This window comes from Mesitornis unicolor, unplaced genomic scaffold (genome assembly GCF_000695765.1).
Source record: "Mesitornis unicolor isolate BGI_N332 unplaced genomic scaffold, ASM69576v1 scaffold24954, whole genome shotgun sequence".
NCBI classification, from domain to species: domain Eukaryota; kingdom Metazoa; phylum Chordata; class Aves; order Mesitornithiformes; family Mesitornithidae; genus Mesitornis; species Mesitornis unicolor.
In genome coordinates, this window is record NW_010182512.1 from 53,195 (window position 1) to 74,370 (window position 21,176).

General features: G+C 38.5%; 1 protein-coding gene across 1 annotated transcript in view; it reads left to right on the forward strand.

Annotated features, from left to right (window-relative positions):
- Nucleotides 1-20,459, forward strand: part of PDE7A (phosphodiesterase 7A) — a 39,116-nt gene extending 18,657 nt beyond the window's left edge. Inside the window, exons 4-13 of the mRNA XM_010183813.1 lie at nt 7,324-7,475; nt 9,015-9,078; nt 10,999-11,094; nt 14,089-14,189; nt 16,036-16,167; nt 16,480-16,571; nt 17,225-17,369; nt 18,229-18,325; nt 19,318-19,398; nt 20,173-20,459. Of these exons, the coding sequence (XP_010182115.1) occupies nt 7,324-7,475; nt 9,015-9,078; nt 10,999-11,094; nt 14,089-14,189; nt 16,036-16,167; nt 16,480-16,571; nt 17,225-17,369; nt 18,229-18,325; nt 19,318-19,398; nt 20,173-20,384 (1,172 nt within the window). The 3' untranslated portion in view covers nt 20,385-20,459. The remainder of the gene's footprint in view (nt 1-7,323; nt 7,476-9,014; nt 9,079-10,998; nt 11,095-14,088; nt 14,190-16,035; nt 16,168-16,479; nt 16,572-17,224; nt 17,370-18,228; nt 18,326-19,317; nt 19,399-20,172) is intronic.
- The last annotated feature ends 717 nt before the right edge of the window (nt 20,460-21,176 follow it).

Consider the following 21,176-nt stretch of genomic DNA (forward strand, 5'->3'; position numbering starts at 1 on the left):
TCTTATTTTTAAGTTTCTGTAAAACAGCATGTGTGCCCTGGAGTCTTGTGCTGCTGGTACAGCTCAGTGTTGTATTGCTGAGGTAAATTGGCCTTAGAAAAGGACACAGCTACATTTTAGTTCAGGAGGAGGAGGTTTTTTAGAATGTTATTTTCTTTAGAACTTCTCCAATGTGTTCCTTCCCCAAGTAGTTTATTTTGAAAGGCTGTGGGTTTGGGGTTTTTTTGGTTTGGTTTGTTTTGGGTTTTTTTTAATGCTGGGCAATTTGGCATAAAATGTGTAAGAATTCTTCTGTTTTCATCTCTGCTCCCAGTTTGACTTTCCTATTGACAGTCATACAGACTCTTAAAGGATATTCTTTTTCTGTCAACCACGACATGTTACTTTTCAATTCTTTTATTTCTGAGGATAAAAAATAGCTAGAAAGGATTACTTGATGGTTCTGACACTCCATTGCTGTGGAACTGAAGAATTCTAGAATTCTTATTTTCTTGGAAGACATCAAGAAAAAGATCTTGTGATGGTCTGGAATATATTATCCTCCTTTTGGGAAGAGTTGAACCATTATGTGTTGCATATTTGTTTATTCTTCAAGAGCATCAGAATCTTGATTAACACAGCATAAACCATTTTTGTGAGGGATATATTTATATTCTGGTGATATTTTTCTAAAGATTTGCCTTGCCCAGCAGGTGGATTCAGGTAAAAAAAATGTAGACAGCTGTGGTATTGCTGGGGTTATGATTTGGTAAGCTGGTAGAGAAAGAATGTACCTTGTATATTCTGTTTCCTAGTCCTAAAATAACTTCACGATGTTATGCAGTCCATTACAAGAATGGCATAATTCAATTTCCTTAATTTTGTATCCTTCCTGGAGTGTTTATGGAGTTATTAAGGGGAGCCAAAATTAAAAAGAATTATATGGGTAGAATCCTTTAGAGAAACATTTTGATAGTGTTTTCTTTATGCTTTTGCTGCTCTATTATTTAAAGGCTCACAGTGCCATTGGAGAATTGGTGTTGAATTCATACTAAAGTAGTCTAACCCCTGCAATTCAAGAGATTTCCCTCAAATTAGTTCTGCTTTGAGCAGAGGATTGGACCAAAGGCCTATCAGGTGTGTGTATCTTCTGTCTCTTCCAACCTAAACACAACCCTTCTGTATGCCTGTAATTTAAGGCAGTATTTCATTTTGCAAGATCCTTCAGGAAAGGAGTTATCTTTAGTGATGGTGATGCTTAACAGTCGCCTCCCTGGATCGGGGAAGATCTGCTGAAAATGGCTGGAGTTACTAGTAAAGTGGTGGTACTAATAAAGTGTTTTGAAATCTAATGTTTTCTTCTGACTCCAGTCAGAAGATACTTGCAAAGCTGTGTTTATTTATCCAACCTTTAACCCACAGCTTATTTTCCAGTGATCACTATTATGTGTGTGGGGGAGAAGGTACATATAAATATATTCATGTGATGAATTAAAACCAAACCAGTCTGGCTTAATTTTTGCTTTTAATCAGAAGAGGAGGTTTAGTGCCTTACAACGGTGCCATCAGGGCTTCAGAGTGGTTCTAAGAAAGAGAGGACGTACAGTACTGTGATTTAGACACCAGTAGTTTATATATGTAACGTTATGTATCTTTGAATTTATATCTTCCAATTGAAACTGTAGTTTTATATTATTTTAGTACTGAATGTCTTAAAAGTACTTTAAAATGCAACTTGGGTGAGTGGAAAACTTAAAGAAGAGCTAAATTACAGGACTTCCATTTTTAAAAAAATCTACACAGATCTAATATAAGGCATTTCTTAATGGTTTGATGGGAGTAGATGTGAAATTAGAATGTTTATGGGTCCCTCTAGTGGTGTGAAATGCTAGATAATATTTTTGAATTATTCATAAATATAAGACCTGGAAGGCCTTAGAAATACAGTTATAATTGGCATATCTATATACTTACAGTTAGCGGAAACTTGCAGATATTACGTTACGTTTGGTAGTATCTGCTATGTAAAAATGATAAATGTGTAATTGCCTTTTATGTGGAAAAATTATGAGAAACTGCTTCCATCAAAAGACTTCTTTTAATTTTTTAGAAACCACCCAGCTCCTCTGGTGGACCTGTGCACGCCAAACTTCAGGTTCACATTCACACATACGGAAGATCCATCCTCTCAAATACTTTTTTAATTCCTTTTTCTGTTAGTGGCTGTGGTACCTCAGATCTACCGTTAAGCTCCTTCTATTGATAGTAGTAAAATTCAGTAATTTTTGTCCTGGATAACTTCCTATGTACCTTTTGGCTGTAGCAAGGAAGAAGTAGAAGGTAGAGTTCTTACACTGGATAAGCCTTATTTTGACCAGGACCCCATCACAGGCTGTGAGTCTGTCTTTGCATTAGAAGAAAGTTGAAGCATTTTGCTAGGATTTCAGGTTTCTATTAATAAAAAAAACCCCAAACCAAACCATAATGAAATTGTTGTTCTTTCGTTTATTTTCTGTCCTTACTCTACAAAAGATGCAAAAAATCTAAGAATAAGTGTATCTGTATATTATGAAGTTATTTTGACTTGTCTTTTCCTTACTACTTTTGTATTTCTATTTCAGCATGAGAAAAATAAAGATTTAGTACACCTGTGAAATGTGATAAAATTATTTTTTTAGGTTTTCAAGTAGTACAACACAGAAGTTTGAGAGTAGGAAAAGAGAGTATAATAAATGTCTTGGAATACAGATGAAATCTGTTGCATGAAGACAACTTCTATTATTATATTTTCTTGCTGTATATGCATAACATTATTAAAATAACTGACATCAGAAAACAATTATTCCTTTTTTCTTTATTTTAGAGAAAAGCATTTTTTATTTTACCAACGTCTCCCCTAAGATGCTTAGAAACAAGAATATAATAATTTTAATAAGAAAGTAACTTGGAAGTAAAAAGTACTTTGAGAGAGACTTTAACTTTAGGTAGGGCACAAAGAATTAAGAAGGGAAGTGTCATAGGAGTGCTGCTGTTGACTAGGCACAGAGACCTACCCTGCCATTGAAGGTCCTCTGAATGCTGTAGCTGCTTAACATGCCCAGCATCCTGATGTTGCTTTCATTCCATTTCAGTTCTCAAAGATTGTGAGTGTCATATACATTTATTTATTTTCTCATTCTGATTTGTCCTTAACCTGTCCTTATCTCTTAAGAGCTAGTGGTCATCATTGGATTTATTTTTTCTTGAATCATTGGATTCAAAGGCCTTTAGCAGACTGAAAGCTCCAAATGAAATGATGGACATTTGGGCTGGGAGGTGGGATGATTTTGCAGCGTGCTTTTTCTTGAACAAATGTAATACACTCTTCACCTTCTTTCTATTATAAATATATTATTAAACATTGCTTTTGGTAGGGTCTCTGAAATTAGCATCTCATTTCGTGACTGATGATAGAAGAAGGTAGGCTGATGTTCTCTTATTAATCATGCATATAAAGAGAGTGAGTTTTCCACTTGTGCCAGGAGGGAAATACCAAGTTTCCATTGCACAACTATGTTGTTCAGTTTACCAGTCCTTCCCATGAACTTGTCTTTCCTGGTCTGCCAGGAACACAAAGCGATTCATTTTTGTATACTCATAATAATTTATTGGTGAGGAAAAGGAAGCTGCAAGCATGGATGCTCTCAGTGTTCCTGCAGCTTTAGAGCCTTCCCCCACCTTCCTTGAAAGCTAGCTATTTTCTTTTTCAGCCTCCTTTTAAAATTAATTACCTGTCAAACCTCCACACCTGACTCACCTATTCTGAATTGTCCTATAGAAATGCTCAGCTGTTAAAGAGAGTAATTTACTTTTTGGGTTCTTGTAGTCCCCCTGATGTAGGTGTTCTGGAACTGCAGAGGGCTGGGACGGCTCAAATTTTTTTCTCATTTGGGAATTATTCTGATCATTGAAGATCTAAATAATTGGACATTTGGTCAAGCTGTTATTACTTAACTTGGGCTATACATATGGAATAAATAGGAGTCCAAAGGGAAGCGCAAAGCCCTGCTCCTGGAAGAGGACCAGCCCCAAGCACCAGCACAGGCAGACCACCCAGCTGGAAAGCAGCTTTGCAGGAAAGGACCGAGGGTCCTGGTGGACACCAAATTGAACACGACCCAGCCATGTGCCCTTGCCCCAAAGAAAGCTAATCCTGGTGTCCTGGGCTGCATTAGGAGGAGCATTGCCAGCAGGTCAAGGGAGGTGATCCTGCCCCTCTACTTAGCCCTGGTGAGGCCATAGCTGAAGTACTGTGTCCACATCTGGGCTCCCCAGTACAAAAGGGCTATGGACATGCTGGAGCGAGCCCAGCAAAGGTTCAGGAAGATGACTAAGGGGCAGATGAGGAAAGGCTGAGAGAGCTGGGACTGGAGATGAAAAGGCTCGGGAGGGAATTTCGTCAATGTATGTAAGGGGTGCAAAGAGGACAGAGCCACACTCTTTCAGGCTCTTTTCAGTGGTGGCCAGTGACAGGACCAGAGGCAGTAGGCACAGACTGAAACACAGGAGGTTCCCTCTGAACATCACAAAACCCTTCTTCACTGTGTGAGTGGCGAGGTACTGGCACAGGCTGCCCAGAGAGGCTGTGGCATCTCCATCCTTGTTGATCCTCACAAGCCATCTGGACATGGTCCTGGGCAGCGTGGTGGCCCTGCCAAGCAGGGGGTTTGGACCAGATGACCTCCAGGGGTCCTTTCCCAGCTCAGCCGTTCTTTGATTCTGTAATAGCAGCATTGCTGCCAGGAAAGCTGCACTGAAGTAGGCTTTTTATTGCTTGTTTGAATGACATCATTTTTCTTTACCTTTTTTTTAATAAGGGGGGTGGGAAAAGTAGGATTAATGTCTTAAGAGTGGTAGTTTAGAACTATGCAAACTGATGGCAGAGTTGAAACACTAATCTTAAAAATATTTTTAAATAGCATATTGCAAAGTAGAGAGTAATGACTGTTCAGCTTCACAGAAAACTGAGTAATTGATTTGCCTCTGTACCCACGTTACCATCAGAAAAAATACTGAAGTGAAAACACGTGCAACCCCCTCCAATGACTTGGGAACAAACATGGGGTTTGAATGCAGGCCTGTGCTGCTACATCACTGCATTTCTGTGCTGTGTTGTGCCCTTTGCTGACAAAAGCTGTTGTTTCACTTGTATTGGTTACATTGTGCTGTTCTACTAAAGATTAATGGGTGGCATCTGTGACATTTGTAGTATGACAACAAAAGTAGGTTTTTGTTAACTATAGATCTGTAAAAGACTACTTATGATCAAGAAAACTATCTGTACTTGCAGAAGAGTGCTGATTTCTCCTGCTTAAAGTATTTTGTTTTACTGAGATTTAGTGAAGGTCTTGGATTTTGCATGTGACTTTGTGGACATCTTGGATTATTTTATGACTTAAATATACCCATTTTATATTATTTTAATTCAGACCTAATGACCTGTGAAATCTGGATTTTAAGGGACTGGATCAAGATTTGGGGGGGGAACTTCTTAATTGAAATCTGTGCTCTGTTAACAGGAGCAGCTGTGTTGCTCCCTGCTCCTCTGTTCTGCAGGCTGGCAGTGCTCAGACTGTAACCTCATGCTAACAGATGTGGCTGGAAGTACTGGTAGAGTAATGCGACATGACAGATTTTATATATTTGCCTGCTGTACAGGTGAATGTTGCTCTATAAGCAACCTTTATCATAGGTAGTACACCTGTTTACATAGCTGGGATATGTTATTTACGTATGTATGTATATATGTCTTCAGAGGAAGAGCCCTTGGCCTTAATTATGACTTGAAGTGAAACAGAGGGGAACTTCAGTATCTTGATGAAGTGTTTTGGGCTTGTCTGAAAGAATATACCAGTTTTGTCAATTTATTCTCTGTTAGCATGGACTGTTGATGTGAAATGCAGCAGTATTTGATCAAATACTTTATGTTCGTGTGATTGTTAGTTCTGTTCAGAGGCATTTTATTAGTGTATATTGGAAATTAATATATTAATGAGTTAATGTAGAGCAGAAAGTACACTGGAACTCCTGCAGGGAGAATAACTTAAATGGATAAATATTTCTCTTATGTAGAATTAAACTGCTTTCACTAGAAATCACCAGGGGTTTTGATTGAGGTTGTTAATAAGGCCATACCTTCCCCTGTACAATATTTTAGGGTGACTTTAAGAACAAAAATTGTAACTGCTTGCTTGACATTTTCTAGTATGCCTTGTTCTTGGAAAGGCAAGAGGTCTGTACTACAATGTTGGGCTCATGTTGGTTGTGAGGATCTGCATTTTTGGAAAAGAGCATGTTTGCACTGTCTTCCTTAATACTTTTTATCACTTGTTTTTTGTCACTTCAGGCAGGGTTAGCGAGTATCAAGATTATTGACTGACTGTTGGTTCTATAAAAATGCTGTTGAGGGTACTGCTGAAAAGAAAGCAAAGGCCAAGTTTGGCTTGAAGTATTTCAGAATGAAAATATCCGGCCCTTTGCAAAGAAACTACAGCCATGCGTAGTTTGATCTCCTGGTTTCTGAAACACTTCAAGCATATCAAGTGGGAATTGAATGTAAGCTAGCAACAGTCATTTGACTCGCTAAACCACTTAACCTCATAAGAGTAAAGTATTTGGATCACTCTCTGAAAACAGACTAAAACCATTTTCTGTAGTGATTTCACTGTACTGGGAAAGGGAATTCATATCATAGCACATGTAAAGTAAATGTGGTACCTGTTTGACAGAGGAGGGGTTCTGAGTGTAATTATCTGCAGAAGTACCAAACATCACTTGAGTGTGTTTAAAACTTTACTGGCAAAGTTAAGAGAATTTCTGAGCTTTGAAAATCAGTGTAAAAATTATTTGTTGTGTACTTGATACCTACTTGTAACTCCTGTATCAACACACAGTAATTGATGTTATCTTGCTGGTGTATATATCCGAACTGATCTGCTAGGGTCGTGGGTTGGATGTGTATACATGACAGCAGTTTTCCAAAAATAACTTGTTTGCAGCTCTATATATGTTTTTACAGAATTTCCATAATATTTCTGTCCTTTTAATAGCAGAGTTTCTTAAAAAGATACATTTCAGCTGTCATTTAAATACTTGTTTTTCTTCACAGGATGCTTACATAGAAAACTTCCTTTTCTAATGGCTCTGTACATCCTATTAATAAAAATCTGTTGCTGAAACATTTGATACACCAGTTGAACAGAATACCTAACAACTGCAGCTCCTCTGTTGTACCAAACGTCCCTGAACAGTCTTTTTTTGTACAGGTTTATTAGAGAGAGTATTTTTTTTCTTGTTTCTTTGTAGCAAATTCTGAAATTGAGGTGTCTGTATCTGCAAGAAATGTGAGAAGGTTGCTTAGTTTCCAGCGATACCTGAGATCTTCCCGTTTTTTCCGTGGTATCACTGTTCCAAATTCTTCAAACATATTAGATGATGATTATAATGGACAAGCAAAGGTTGGTTGCTTGATTTTTATTTTTTTAAGTAAGTTTTAAAAAATGTCCACTGGTGTATAACTGTATCTTATATTGAGAGAGAGTGCAGCCAAATACATATTTTAAGCATGTATTTTTACTATATATGTGTGTGTGTGTCGGTGGGTGTGGGTGTTTTTATATATATATATATATATATATATACGTATGTATGTCTATGTATGTCTATATCTTAATAAAGTCCAGCCAAAATAACCTGGTTTCTAGCAAACTTCTTCAGTTCCCACAAGTTTACTGGGATGATTTTTGGAGCTTATATGGCTGGCACTTTTTAAAATAACTTTAGTGACAGAAGGATGCACTGTAATAACTGGAGAAAAAGTAAGGAAAGAAAAATTTAACTGTATTTTAGAAATTGAGCAATTTGGACAACTGTTACCAGCCCTCCCTTTTCCTTTTTTAGTCTAACCTCATTACTGGATGTCTGGAAGATGCATAAATGGATTTATCAGAAGATTGCTATGCCAAACTGACTTTGTTTGGGTGTAAATTGGGGACAGAGGATGGATAGAGCTGAAAGGAATGAGCAAGCAAAGCTTACAGGTTATTCAGGATCCCAAAGGCTTTTTGTGTAAAGCTTCTTGTTCGTAACCTAGAAGCAGACAAGGAGCACACTTACAACGCGGTGTGTCCATATGGCACATGATCAGGCTGCAGTGTAGGAAGAACCCGATAACCTGGAGGATAGACTTAAAAACATGTACATTTAATTGAGCAGCAGAAGGATCTTGTTAATGCTCTTTGTTTCTTCTGGTAGCTGAGTTTTAGTGACTGATGGAGAAAAGCTAGAACATAGTAGCTGGATCACGAAACGGCTCTATCAGTCTGATGGGAACAGGATAATGCCAAGCATCTGGTGTAAAACAGGCTGGGCAGGTGTTGCTGTCAGGGTCATGGGAAGCCAGGACTGCAACTGCTCAGCTCTGGTGAGGCCCTGAGTGCCATTTGCTGGTCTTGCTCCCCCATGTTTCTGGAAGAGCAGTTCCTGTTGAGCAGCTGAGAAATGCTCGTTCAGTGAGGTGGAAAGGGAAAAGCCAGGCTCTTAAAAAGGAAATTAAAAGCTTGGCTCATGTGTCTAGTAAAGCATCAAGAAAAGCAAGGGAAAGATAGAAGCTGAGGTGAAGGAGTACACAGGTGAACTACTAGCTCATTGCAAAAATTAGAAGTGGCAGAAGTCTGAACACAGAGTTATTATGTCATACTGTTTGTTTTTAACCTGATTATTTTGAATTTTATTTCTTCTAAGAAATTGACTAAATGATGAAGGGAAAATCTCAAGCCAGTACTGTCGAGACACTTCTTGTATTTAGGTTTTTCAATTCTCAACATGTATTTTAAAGTTTTCAAGTTATCAGACAAATGTAATTATTTTAATACTGGTTTTTGCGTATAGCAATCCTAAGACTTGCATCACTCTCTGAGATCTTAAATACTCCTCTGGGCTGTGGGAAGATAGGTGTATACTGAGTAAAAAAGTGACAGCTTTTGTGTTTCTTTCAGTGTATGCTGGAGAAGGTCGGAAATTGGAATTTTGATATTTTTCTTTTTGATAGACTGACAAATGGTGAGTTTACTTTTGCTATTTCATTTGTGTTTTATCTCCTAGCATAATTTAACTATTGCTCTTATACCATGGTACATGATTGCTTGTTCAGTAAAAGAACACATTTCATCAAGTAGTACTTTTTAATAGTTTTCATCTAAATCCTAGTTTGCCTGGCTACTCTGTTAAAATGCCATCACTGTTGGTACCAACAGCATTCAAAACAATCATTGATTTGTAGAAGTTTTTGTACTTTGTAGGCTACTGTTCTGTCTATAAGTAATAATTTGGTCTAAATTAACAAATATTTTCTTTTAGTCTTAAAATTATGGAATGCGGTTGATTTTATATGGTTGTATCCAAAAGGTCAGTTATATTAAACAAGTATTTTTCTGATTAAACTTAATGTTAGGTAGAATAGTTCTATTACTTTGCAGTATCTTGAGAAGTCAAGGTGGTGTGAATGCATTCTAATTACGATTATCTAGCGGACTATCTAGAGAACTGGGAGTTGAGCAGACAGGAGCTGCTGTAGAGGTAGCTTGCACAAAATTAAAAAAAAAAAAAATTACGGTTGATTTTGTGCACTCATTACAAATAGTGGTATGAACTAAACAACTAGTTGCTTAAAAAAAACAACATTGGTTAAACTATGGACAGTTAGAAAAGAGATCTGTAAGTGAGCTGGAAAGGAGGAGGGAGCTGCAGTGGACAGCGTGAAGCTTTGTATTACCACCTGCAGCAGTGGAAGCTGCGTTTTGAACAGAAGGGAAGGAGGAGATGAGAGAGTCCAGCACCACGGTGACATTAACACTGGGCTGGGGAGCAAATGGAGGGCAGCTCTTGCAGGTGTTTCAGTCAAATGGAGTTGGTAGCAGAGATGCAGTCAGATGTTTAAAGCTGGCAGAAGAGAAATGAAGTTCATCCTTTTTGCATCCTAATGTAGTCATTTTAGGAGAACATTTTGAACAGGCAGTCTTGTTCTTTAAAGTTGGTAAGGGGAGAATGCTGAATATAAAACTCTGCTTTCCCTGGACAAGAAACAAATTATTGTCCTCTAAGAAACAAATTATTCAGTAAATATTGTTCAGAGAATTGTGTCTTATTGTGAGGAAGTGGCATGCACATGCAAATCCATTAAGCCTAGTAATAAGCTAGATTTAGCAGAATTTTTTGTCCTTTTGTACCTCAGTTTCTGTCTGTGCTCGGTTCTTTAATTCCTGCTAAATGAAGATTGTCAGAGTCAACGTACCAAAACCGAGTTATCTGCCACTACATATTGTTTGCAGAGTAAATTATGGGAAGGCTATTTCATGTAAATGTTTGCAGCCTATTTCTGTCTCTTACAGTTTTACCACTGCAAGTGATTCTATTACAGCTATCAGGAGGCGAAATACATTCTAAGCTTGTAATATTAGTATACATTTCCTAGAGAAACTTAAAACTTAGAGTTCTGGGTGAAATAAGGAGTAGTTTAGCAAAACACATGATGAAAATGAGATAGCATATGCCCAGTGTACACTAATCAATAGTCTTGGTTAGCTTTTTGCTATGCCTGATTATATTTGCATTTGTTTTAAGCTGATGCCTGTTTATAAATATCATGATGCAACATACCGCAAAGTTGAATAACATTGTAATGGGTTGCATGTTGAAACCTGTTGCTTTTTTAAATGTTCAGTAACTTTTTCCTCCTATCAGTTGACAGGGGACGATTGGGAAATGCATTGTAATTATGCAAAACCACTGGTGATTACTAGAGGAGATAGCCAACGCAATCTTGTCATGCAGGAAGATTTAAATATTTGTCATAAATTGGTGTAGAGAAATTTGCTTGTATAATTGTTGTGACCAATTTGCTTGAAATAATACATTTCTTGTTAAAGAGTCACTGATTTTTTTATGGCTTCCAATGAATTAGTATTTTCATCTCATTTTTAGGAAACAGTCTAGTCAGCTTAACCTTTCATCTGTTTAATCTTCATGGACTAATTGAACACTTCCAGTTAGATACGATGAAACTTCGTAGATTTTTGGGTAAATACAGCTTTTTATTATGATGAATATTGCTGTTTATCCTCATTTTCGTACCTTAAATGAAATGCTGGTAATAGTCTAGCAAAAAGGAGTAGTACTGATGCAGTCCAGATTGTGCAGTGATTTCAGTTATATAGATTCAGACAGTCTCTCAAAGTTTCTATGAGTATAGAATCTCCATGTTAAATCCAAGTAAGTATTAACAAGTTCAGTAGTTTGGTAGTAAATGCTGTGTTGTAGTTATCAAATCTGAATAATCGGGAATATATTGTGTGACATTTTTATTGGGAAAGGCTAGACAGCTCCTTTCTTTGCTTTGATTTTCAGTTCTGTTTTACTCTTAATTTCCTATATAGTTTCCTCACTGTATTGAACGTGCTAGCTTGGCCATGTTTAATGGTGCCAATTTGATGCTATCTGTTGCTTGCTCAAACTCTCCCACAAGTAAGCGCTGTACCGTGGGCTTGCTTTCTCTATAGGCAGAGCGCAAGACAATTTTCCTTGACTGTTTAGGCCTGCTTCCTTGGAAAGATATAGAATATTTGAACAAAGTGGTACTTTTCAATGGACAACTGAAAGAGCTGTTTTTCTGCATCCTCATACCATAGACACAGGCTGGTGTGAGAATACCTTCCTTTGGGTCTCCTGTGACAGTAGCTTCTATTTAATTTTGTGGAGGGGATTTTTTTTTTAACTAAGCAGGAGAAGTAAGTTTCTGGTTCCTTTTAGCAGGCTTTCAGAGTTTCAGTGAAAACAATTTTGTGGTTACAAAGCTTGTCATTTAACAGCAGAGAAATCACATTTGGAAAGCTTTTCTCCCCTTTCAGAATGGGAAAGGAATGGGTTTTCTTCCCCCATAATTTAGTTCCCTTCAGCTTTAAAGAATTTCAGTTCTGTCTTTGCATTTCATGTTGTTTTAAAGTGGACTCTGTTCCTTCCCATTTCAAAAAGGTAGATCAGCTGACTAATATATTGGGATGTGAAGAAAATTATTACAGAGATCTGGTCTTAGGTGACTCAAGTTGTGTGTTTCTCATCTTGCTTATTTCCTGGTTAGTTGAGATTTAGCAAAAGACAGTACCTGAAATGAAAGACCAGTTAGGAATGACTGGGTTAGTTCACTGCTTATCAAAAGACAGTAGTCTGAACTCTATCTGACTACTCAAAGCCGTAAGTCACTAAATGAGGAAGAAGGTGGCAAAATTTTATTCTAGCTTTGACATTTACCACCTTTCCCTTTTCATTAATGTTATCTACTTAATAGCAATAAGAAAAATATTTCTTAGGCCTGTCCTAGCCCATCTGTCCACAGCTGCTTAGCATGGACCCAATTAATTATTTTCTCTTGCTCTATCTTATACCTTAGTCCAAAGTAATCTGGAGATCAAATTCCAGAAGACTAGGACAGCTCGAGTGGTCCATAGTGTCAGACAAAATTCACTTGGAGCACTCACTGGAACCTTTTTAAGGAGAGAAATCTGATTTTAGTCTTAATTAGGATCTCAGCATTATATTTTTGTGTACATACATATATATATCTCACATATGTATGTGTGTATATATTTTTGTTTATACGCATACGCAGTCTTTATGTGCTTTCTGGAGGTTACTTGGAGATCTGTCATCTCCTGCTGTGTGTTTTCAAGATCTGAACAGGAGGAGAGAAAATACAAAGTACTATGTTCCTGGAAACATAGGATGAATGTGCCACACTAGTTCTGGCAGACTGTGATTAACCTAGGTCTGTGTTACTGACATGAATAATTTAAGAAAACTGTAGACTTTGGGTAGCTGGACCAGCCTATGAAGCCACGAAGAGTTGAGGAGTAAGCCAAGGACATCCTCATTCATGCACTGGATGTGAGGAATAGGTGAAAGGGAGTTCTGCTGCTGGTTAATAGAGCCTGAAGGTGCTTGTTTTTGTTATTTTCCATCTGAGGTGTCAGCTATGCATTGAGTACTACTGAGATTACACCATGGTTACAATATTTTGACTCTTCATGAGCCACAACTCTTCACAAATAGCATGGCAGTCATGCTCCATGCTCGAACATTACAGTCATGATTACATGGAGGGTGCTGGCTTGTGAATGGAGGAGAAGAGGTTGTGGGCACATTTGTTTGAGTGGGACTGACAGACTGTGGTCAGCCAGGAAAGTGTTCTTTGAGGTTTACTTGAAAAAGCTGATGTGTCTTATCAGGCAAAACTTCAGAATATCGTTTGATCGCTGGGCTTCAGATCATCTTCTCCTCCATCCTTTTTAACATTACAGTTCTTTCACTCTATGTACTCAAGCTAATGTTCATGTCCTTTAGAGCATTTGACCTGTAATGTTTAAAGACAGCCAGGAAGGTGTGGGAAAGAGGAGGAAAGCAAGGAAGAAGTTAACTAAGGAATATTAAATCTAGGACCATCGTCTAAATGAGATTATTTTCTAAATTGCATGTAGGCTTAAATTTGCCTGACTAAAAGTATGAGAAGATGCCTAAACTATGTAGAGGTGGTTTTCCATGACCACTCTCCTAAAGGGGAAAGAAAAGCACTTCATATGACAGGAAAGCAGTCCCTAATTCCTCTGATCGTGTCTGTTTTCAAAGCATGATCTGAAGTCATCCTGATGCTTTAGTAAATAGTAGTATCCTCATTTTGTGTTCCAGGCTGCCTTAACATTCAGGCAGGGTAGGTTATCAAAGGGAACCTTTCCTGGGAAGTTCTGAGAGTCAGATCTCAGATTATGTATTGATTTCAAGTTGTTTAATTTTTTACTCTGAGATGACTTCACATGTAGTTGATTTCCTTTAGAAAATACAGTTTCTTCAGATAAAAATCTCTTACACCTGGGTTTTGGGTCAACTATTTATTGACTTTGACACTTTTATATTTATGTAACTTGTGATAGTTGCATATTTCTGTGCCTAATCAAGGACATATAAAATGGTTCCTGAAAAATTTGCTATTGAATTTAAATGTGGATATTTGTTATTTTCCTGCAGTTATGGTTCAAGAAGATTATCACAGTCAAAACCCTTATCATAATGCAGTTCATGCTGCTGATGTGACTCAGGCCATGCACTGTTACTTAAAAGAGCCCAAGGTAAGGGAGCGTTCTCACTTTTACATCACACGTACATACAGAATTACATGTATTTCTGTGTGTGTATTAAATGGATTGTGTGCACCTAGATACAGATGGGTGTATATCCACATACACATAGTTTTTATTAAAAGCAAACCCCAGAGACCACTTCTGAACACAAAAAGGCAGGGAATTACTCTCCATGTTGCTGAGGCTGTGGATTCACACTTGGCAGTGTGCTTTTCTTTTTCCCCTCTTCTGAGCTGGTTTTGTCTGTTGGGTGACTTCAGGTTGAACCAGAGCAGGGAATTTATCGAGATTGCAGCTGTTTAACATAGCCCCTGTCAACACATACGTGGAGTTGCAGCCTGAGTCAGAGCTGGCAATAATAAACCTGTGTCTTTGTGGTTTGGGGCGTTCTGGGTATTTTTGGTTGGTGGTTGTCTTGGATTTTTTTTCCCTCCAGAAACTCCTGTTACTCTTGCTTTGCTCATCTTCGATATTAATGAACAGTGTGCTTCTGCTATAGACACCTTAAAGCAAGACATCAGGAGTTCTCTTTGGCCTTTCTTTCTAAAAAAGGACAGTGTGACAGACCTTAAGGAGCTGAGCTAGTTGAGTGTTTCTTATTTTGGTCTGCTGGCAGTCTGCTCTAAGTGAGGTCTTCGACAATTTCAGGGTTAAATCCTGTCCTTCTGTGTTCAATTGAAAACTGCAGGCCTCTCTAGCCAGCTGAGGCCAGTTACATACCTTGATGCAGATGATCACCAGTCAGGTATTCTCTTGAATAGCATAGCTTTTTATTCTGCTTCTGAGGTAAAACCAGGTAAGTTCTGGCTCCATGGATGTTTTGCAGAGGCTCTTTGCCCACTCAGTTTCGTGGTGCTGCTCTCAGATCAATTGTTGGTGCAGTGAGCCAAATCAGAGCTGATACACTATCAGCTTCTTTATGGCGTGCAGTGTGGAAGCTCTGATCACTTTTTACTTAATACTTGCGATGGAAGTTTTGTAGTGCCTCGGATACAGGCATGGGCTTTGTACGTTCAGTAACATATACTGGTTCAGTTGCACCAAAGTCCATTATAAACATGCGAGGCGTGATAGATGGCAAATGCAACAGGGAATATAAACTTCTGTCCCCGCAGGGTGTTTGCAGCATTTCACTTTTGTGCGAGCAGAACTGGCTTCTCTGTTTTATTGCAAGCTGGATGTCATTACTGAGTTTAACTCACAAACCTCCCAACCAGAAGTAGTAACAACTATGCATAGTGGAAATAAATCCGTGCAGTTTCTTGCTGAGTTGATCGACACGCATGTACTTCTTGGAAATATTTATTTTTGGTAGATTTTCTTCCTTTAGTTCTTCTCCTGGTAGACTTTGAAATATAGTTTTGCATAACGGTAGAAATCCATTCTGAACAGCTCTAAAGTCTTCCAGAGCATGAGTTTCTTCTGTATAAGATGAGAGGTTTTTAATGTTTTTTAAAATAGACTCTGTATTTAAAGCAGAATTGACACATACAGACAAACTTGGTAAATGAGATAAGGAGCTAATTTTAAGAATTTGCTGCTTTTACAGGATCTGGTTAGAAATAGTACTTCATTAGCAGCCAGAAAGTAGCATTTTGTGTGCCAGTGTTTGTTTTTTAAGACTGCCACTGTTGAAATTTTGTAGCTTTTGTGGGGTGGGAATACTGTGAAAAGTCAGTGGAATAATAGTTTCACAATATTAAAATTTTCTGAGTTTCTATTGGCTTTTAATTACTAAAAAAAAAAAAAGATAAAATACGACACCCATGCACTTTTTTCCAAGGGCATACTTGCATTGCTAAGAATTACTACTATTGTTATTGTTATCTTACAGCTTTCCAAATCTTTAACTCCATGGGATGTTCTGCTCAGTTTAATAGCAGCTGCCACACATGATTTGGATCACCCAGGCGTTAATCAACCTTTCCTAATTAAAACAAACCATTACTTAGCAACTTTATATAAGGTAAGGACAAAATCTGTTGTTTTGTTTAAAACTAGGTTTGGGGAATGCATGAGAAGCACAGAAAAGGACTGTAAGTTGTGATGTGTTTAGTGGGAGGTTTGAATCCAGACATTGTTTCCATGCCACTGGGATTAAAAATGTGCAAGCTAACAAAGTATTCAGGATTTGAGTTTTAACCTCCTTAGGAAAAAAAAGAAAACCAGAAAGAAAAAGACCCCGAACCCAATGAAACTGGTACTGCTCTTACTGTATAGCTCTTCAGTTTGAGAAAGTGTCATTGGTTGATACCTGTGATATCCTTTTCATTCACAGAATACCTCAGTATTAGAGAACCATCACTGGAGATCAGCAGTGGGGTTGCTGAGAGAGTCTGGTTTATTTGCACATATGTCACTAGAAAACAGGTATGTTTATACAAAACAGTGTAGATCAGTTCTAGGATGTCTGTAAGCTGTCACTTAAGTAAGACAGCCTTGGAAAACAAGCTAAGTTGTTGCGTGGCAGCTCTGAACACAAAACGTAGCTTGTGCTCTATTTTAAGGATTCCTGGATACCATGTTGTAGGAGTACAGCAGCTCGTGGTGCAATGTGATATTTGGGAAATCGCATTTACTGTGAGCTCACTGAAGAAGTGTATTCCTATAGCCAAGCACCTGTTTAATTTAAACTTGGCAGACTTTTTAAATTCTGCCACAGCAGCTGTAATTTAAAATAGATGTTCTTCACCTACTTTAACAAGAAATAAGCTTTAAAAAATTAGTTTGTGTTTTTATGGAAAAAAAATTAAAAAGGGGGGAGTTATGGGAACGCTAAAAGCTGTTTTGGTCTTCCTGAAAGCTGCCAGTGAAACATCCTAGTATTTCTATGGGTATTGTAGGAATTTTTCAGAGAGGGGAGGGAAAAAACCAAACCAACCAACCAACCAGTTCAGTGAAAATGCAGATTATGAAGCTCGTGACTCGTATAATAATGAGTTTGATAAAAAGACATGTCGATCAGCGATGGCTGTTGTTCTTAATTGTTACGGGTTTTGAGTGTTTGGTATCGCTGATTTCAGGCAGCTGATGGAAAGCCAGATAGGGGATCTTATTCTTGCCACAGACATCAGTCAGCAGAATGAGTACCTGTCCACGTTCCGATCCCATTTGGACAGAGGAGACCTATGTTTAGAGAACGCCAACCATCGCCACTTCATTTTACAGGTGATCTTTTTGGTAACACTTTTGAAAACATCATTTTAGTGTCAAAAATAATTTACTTAAAATGCTGAATAGTGCTTCTTCCAGGCTATCACCTACTTTCAAAATGAAGTAGAAATATGTTTTAGTCATTTTGTTTCTCTACAAAATGTTTGTTCCTTCCACTTCAACCTCCCCCACCTCCCAGAACTTCTCCCAAGTGGTGGTTTGTGTTTGTAAGTTAACTTAGAGCTGCTGAACAAAACCTTGTCTTGCAAACACATCTCTCCTTGTTTTTTCTGGTGACTCCAAGGCAGTCTTAGAAGTGTGAAGTGCTTTGTCAGAGCCTATTTCAGGAAAGCAAAGTGCTGCTGTTGTGAATCAGTTTGCAGCTGTGCTAGAGAGAGGTTTAGCAAGCTTTAAAAACAAGAGCCTGAAAGTCTCCTGGGGTTTATAGATACTTTTATTATCAGGTCCATATTGTGGACTGTAAGAGAAAGTGGACAAACAGGTAAGGTCAGTCCTGTGCAAACCATTACTGAAAACGGGAACTTCAGAGCCAGAAATGCAAAATACTGTTTGCTTGCTTTGATATTTCTTTTTCTGAATTTATTATCTCCTGTACTAGTGAATGTACCAAATATAGTGCTCCTGAAATACATTGACTGAATTTCCATATTATTCAGAGATGATCACGAGGCCTGATAGTTCCGTGAGTGTTTTTTAAACATGATTGCAGAACATAACTTTAGAGAGAAGCACAAATGGTAGGTAGGTTTGTTATTCACAAAACTTAAAATAATCTGTTGTCAGGAAATAAATGATTACAGATCCTTCTGTTGGAGGGAGGGGTGATCTAATGCTGTATGGTAACTTTTGCTAGATGGCTCTGAAGTGTGCTGATATTTGTAATCCGTGCCGGACGTGGGAGCTGAGCAAGCAGTGGAGTGAAAAAGTAACAGAGGAGTTCTTCCATCAAGGCAAGTGAGAGAGAAGTGTCTGTTGGTTCATCGTGTGTTGATACCATGGAGAGAGCAGCCGTGACTCATAGCTGCTTGCAAATAAAGGGATTTATACTTAGGACTGGTAGAGATTTATAGTGCAGTATGGGGATTTTTTTTTATTACTTTCATGGGCTGTACTTTTTGCAAAAAGTCAATGTTGCTGAAACCCAGTGAAGAGTCTGCTTGGAGTCTGACTCTAGAATGGCACCTTCAGCCTAAGAGGGGCTTCAGGTGCGTGATTGTGCTCACTTACATTTACCAAGTAGTTTCAGAAAATTACTCAATATATTTGTCATGTATCTTCAATATTTAAACTTTGGCTGTCAGGGCTGTTGGTAAGCAGGTAAGAGCTATGGAAGAGATTTTTAATTACCGTGTAGTTAAGGCTACTTAAGTAAGCAGTTAATAAAGCTTTTAATCAACAAATGGAGTGAAATTTCTCCATTATTATGAAATTGTTTTAATAATAAAATAGCGTGCTGCTTCTTTCTTAAGGCTAGTTTAGCTGACTTGAGACATGCTCATTTGTGCATGGATACAATAAATGGGGAGCAGACTGCTTTATCTGGAGCTAATTGTGTGAAGCTTATCCTTAGGTGAAGGTGGTGGGGAAGCAGAACAAGGAGTTGCCTTCAGTGAGGAGTCCCCGGCAGCTTTGCTGTGCTCTCCCCTACTGCTGAGGGGCGATCTTAATTTGTCATTTCTATGGCAACCTAGGAGCTTTTGCAAGGAAGCGAGTTAATCCTTCAAGAAACCTGGGATTTGATGTTTTTTCTTTAATTATTGTTTGATGAAAAATACAAAATACTGTTAGTCTCACTGGATTTTTGAGAGGAAGTAAATGCATTCAGACTGCTGCAAGATACTGTCGTTGTCAAACAACTTGCACAACTCACTGCTGTCAGTGTCTGATGACTCCATTTGGGTCTGGACTTGATGACTTAACAATTGTACTTTTCTTTCTTTAGGAGATATTGAGAAAAAATATCACTTGGGTGTGAGTCCACTTTGTGACCGACAGACGGAAACCATTGCCAACATCCAGATTGGTAACCGCAGTTTTGTTTCTTTTAGCAGATTTCTTTCAGGATGCAACATGAGAGAAGTACCTTTTGGATACATTTCCTAGAGACTGTGCCCGCTCTGAGTTAGCGCTTGAAATTAGAGACAAAACCTGGTCTGTTCCGTCAGCTGTACTGTTTTAATTTAGAATGATGGGAAATCATACATTCCTGTAACTGGCAGATTGTGCTGTTGAATTTTTGGTTCCTGAAAACAGACACTATAAATAAGTGCACATGTGCATATGCACAGACGTACATAAATATTTGTATGTTGATGTGTTGTGTCTTTTTAAAAAAATTCTGTAATTTGTGTTTTTAGTCAGTTTGATATTGTGAAAAGACTCTCTCCTTTCCCCCCCTATGTGATACAGTTCAGACTGTCTATGGGACAGTTTGCTATAACACTTTTCTTTTAGAAATTTAGGTTTTTAAAGTCAATTTCTGTTCTGATGTTTAGATTCTACCCTCCCTCACGTTCTCCAATATTTCCCTTTATTTGATCATTGCTGTGAGAGAAAGGAGGTTAATTTGTAATCCAGTTTAATGCTGTTCTTTTGTCTGACCAGTGAGATCTTTTGCATTTTGAGAGGTTATTTTGTAAAGATCCCCTAAGTATTGGAATGAATTTTTAAATGCGCACTGGAATAGTATGACTCATTTTTTGTCATTTACCACTAAACAGTATTTAAAATATTCCGTTTTATGTATGTTTTCCAGGTCTTTTTTCACTTGGCTATGTTTGTTTTCTTGTTTTCCAAGGCTTTATGACCTATTTAGTGGAGCCACTGTTTGGGGAATGGGCCCGGTTTTCCAACACGCGGCTGTCGCAGACGATGCTGGGCCACCTGGGGCTGAACAAGGCGAGCTGGAAGGGGGTGCAGAGGGAACAGTCCGGCAGCGGTGACGACGTGGACCCCGCTTTTGAGGAGATGGACTCAGACATATTACCTCAGGAACCGCGACTGTCCTGACCTCAGTCCTCATGACAAAACTGCCTCTTCTCTTGGTATCTGCACGCTCGGATTTAAGGCAATCCTTCCCCGCCCAAGGTTTTGGTGAAGTGGTGAAACGATGCCAGCATTATTTATTTCCAAGTTTTCCTTTGACACAGACCGTTTGAACCAGAATTTTTTTACACCGCAAGATCTGAACATAGAGCAATATGCATCCGCCTCAGTTGGGTTTTGTACGGAACCTTGAATATGCAAAGCACAGCAGTGACTGAGCGTTGGGGGAACAGTACGAAAGCTTCATTGTGCCACACGGTTTTGGGGGTTTTTTTTGTTGAAATTTGGAATACGGTCTTCAAATCTGAGACTTGACATGGATTGCTCCACTTTCCTGGGATTCAGCAAGACTTGCATCCATGTGTTAAAGCGAACCTTCCACTCAGTCCCTGTTTTACTACGGAAATGTGAAGTGCCCATCCTCTGCTGCCTCTGGCAAGACTTGATGTTTACAGACGTACTCCGAAACTGTCGGTTCTAGACTCAACCTTTGCGCATGGCTGTGAAGGAACCACTCACTTGGTTTTTTTGCGTTTTTTAAAAGAAAATCTGAGACTGCAGCTCTCGTTTCTTTGGATGCCAGAAAAGCCTCCCATTTGCCATAATTTTGTTTGTGCACTGGGAACTGAGCATTCATCATAGAGCACAGCCAAGCTTTACTCCAGTGCTATATGGGAATGCAATTGTTTTTTTTAACGGCGGAAAAAACTTCTGAATTGGGGAAGGGAAGGGGAGGGGAGGGGGCGGGAATGGGGG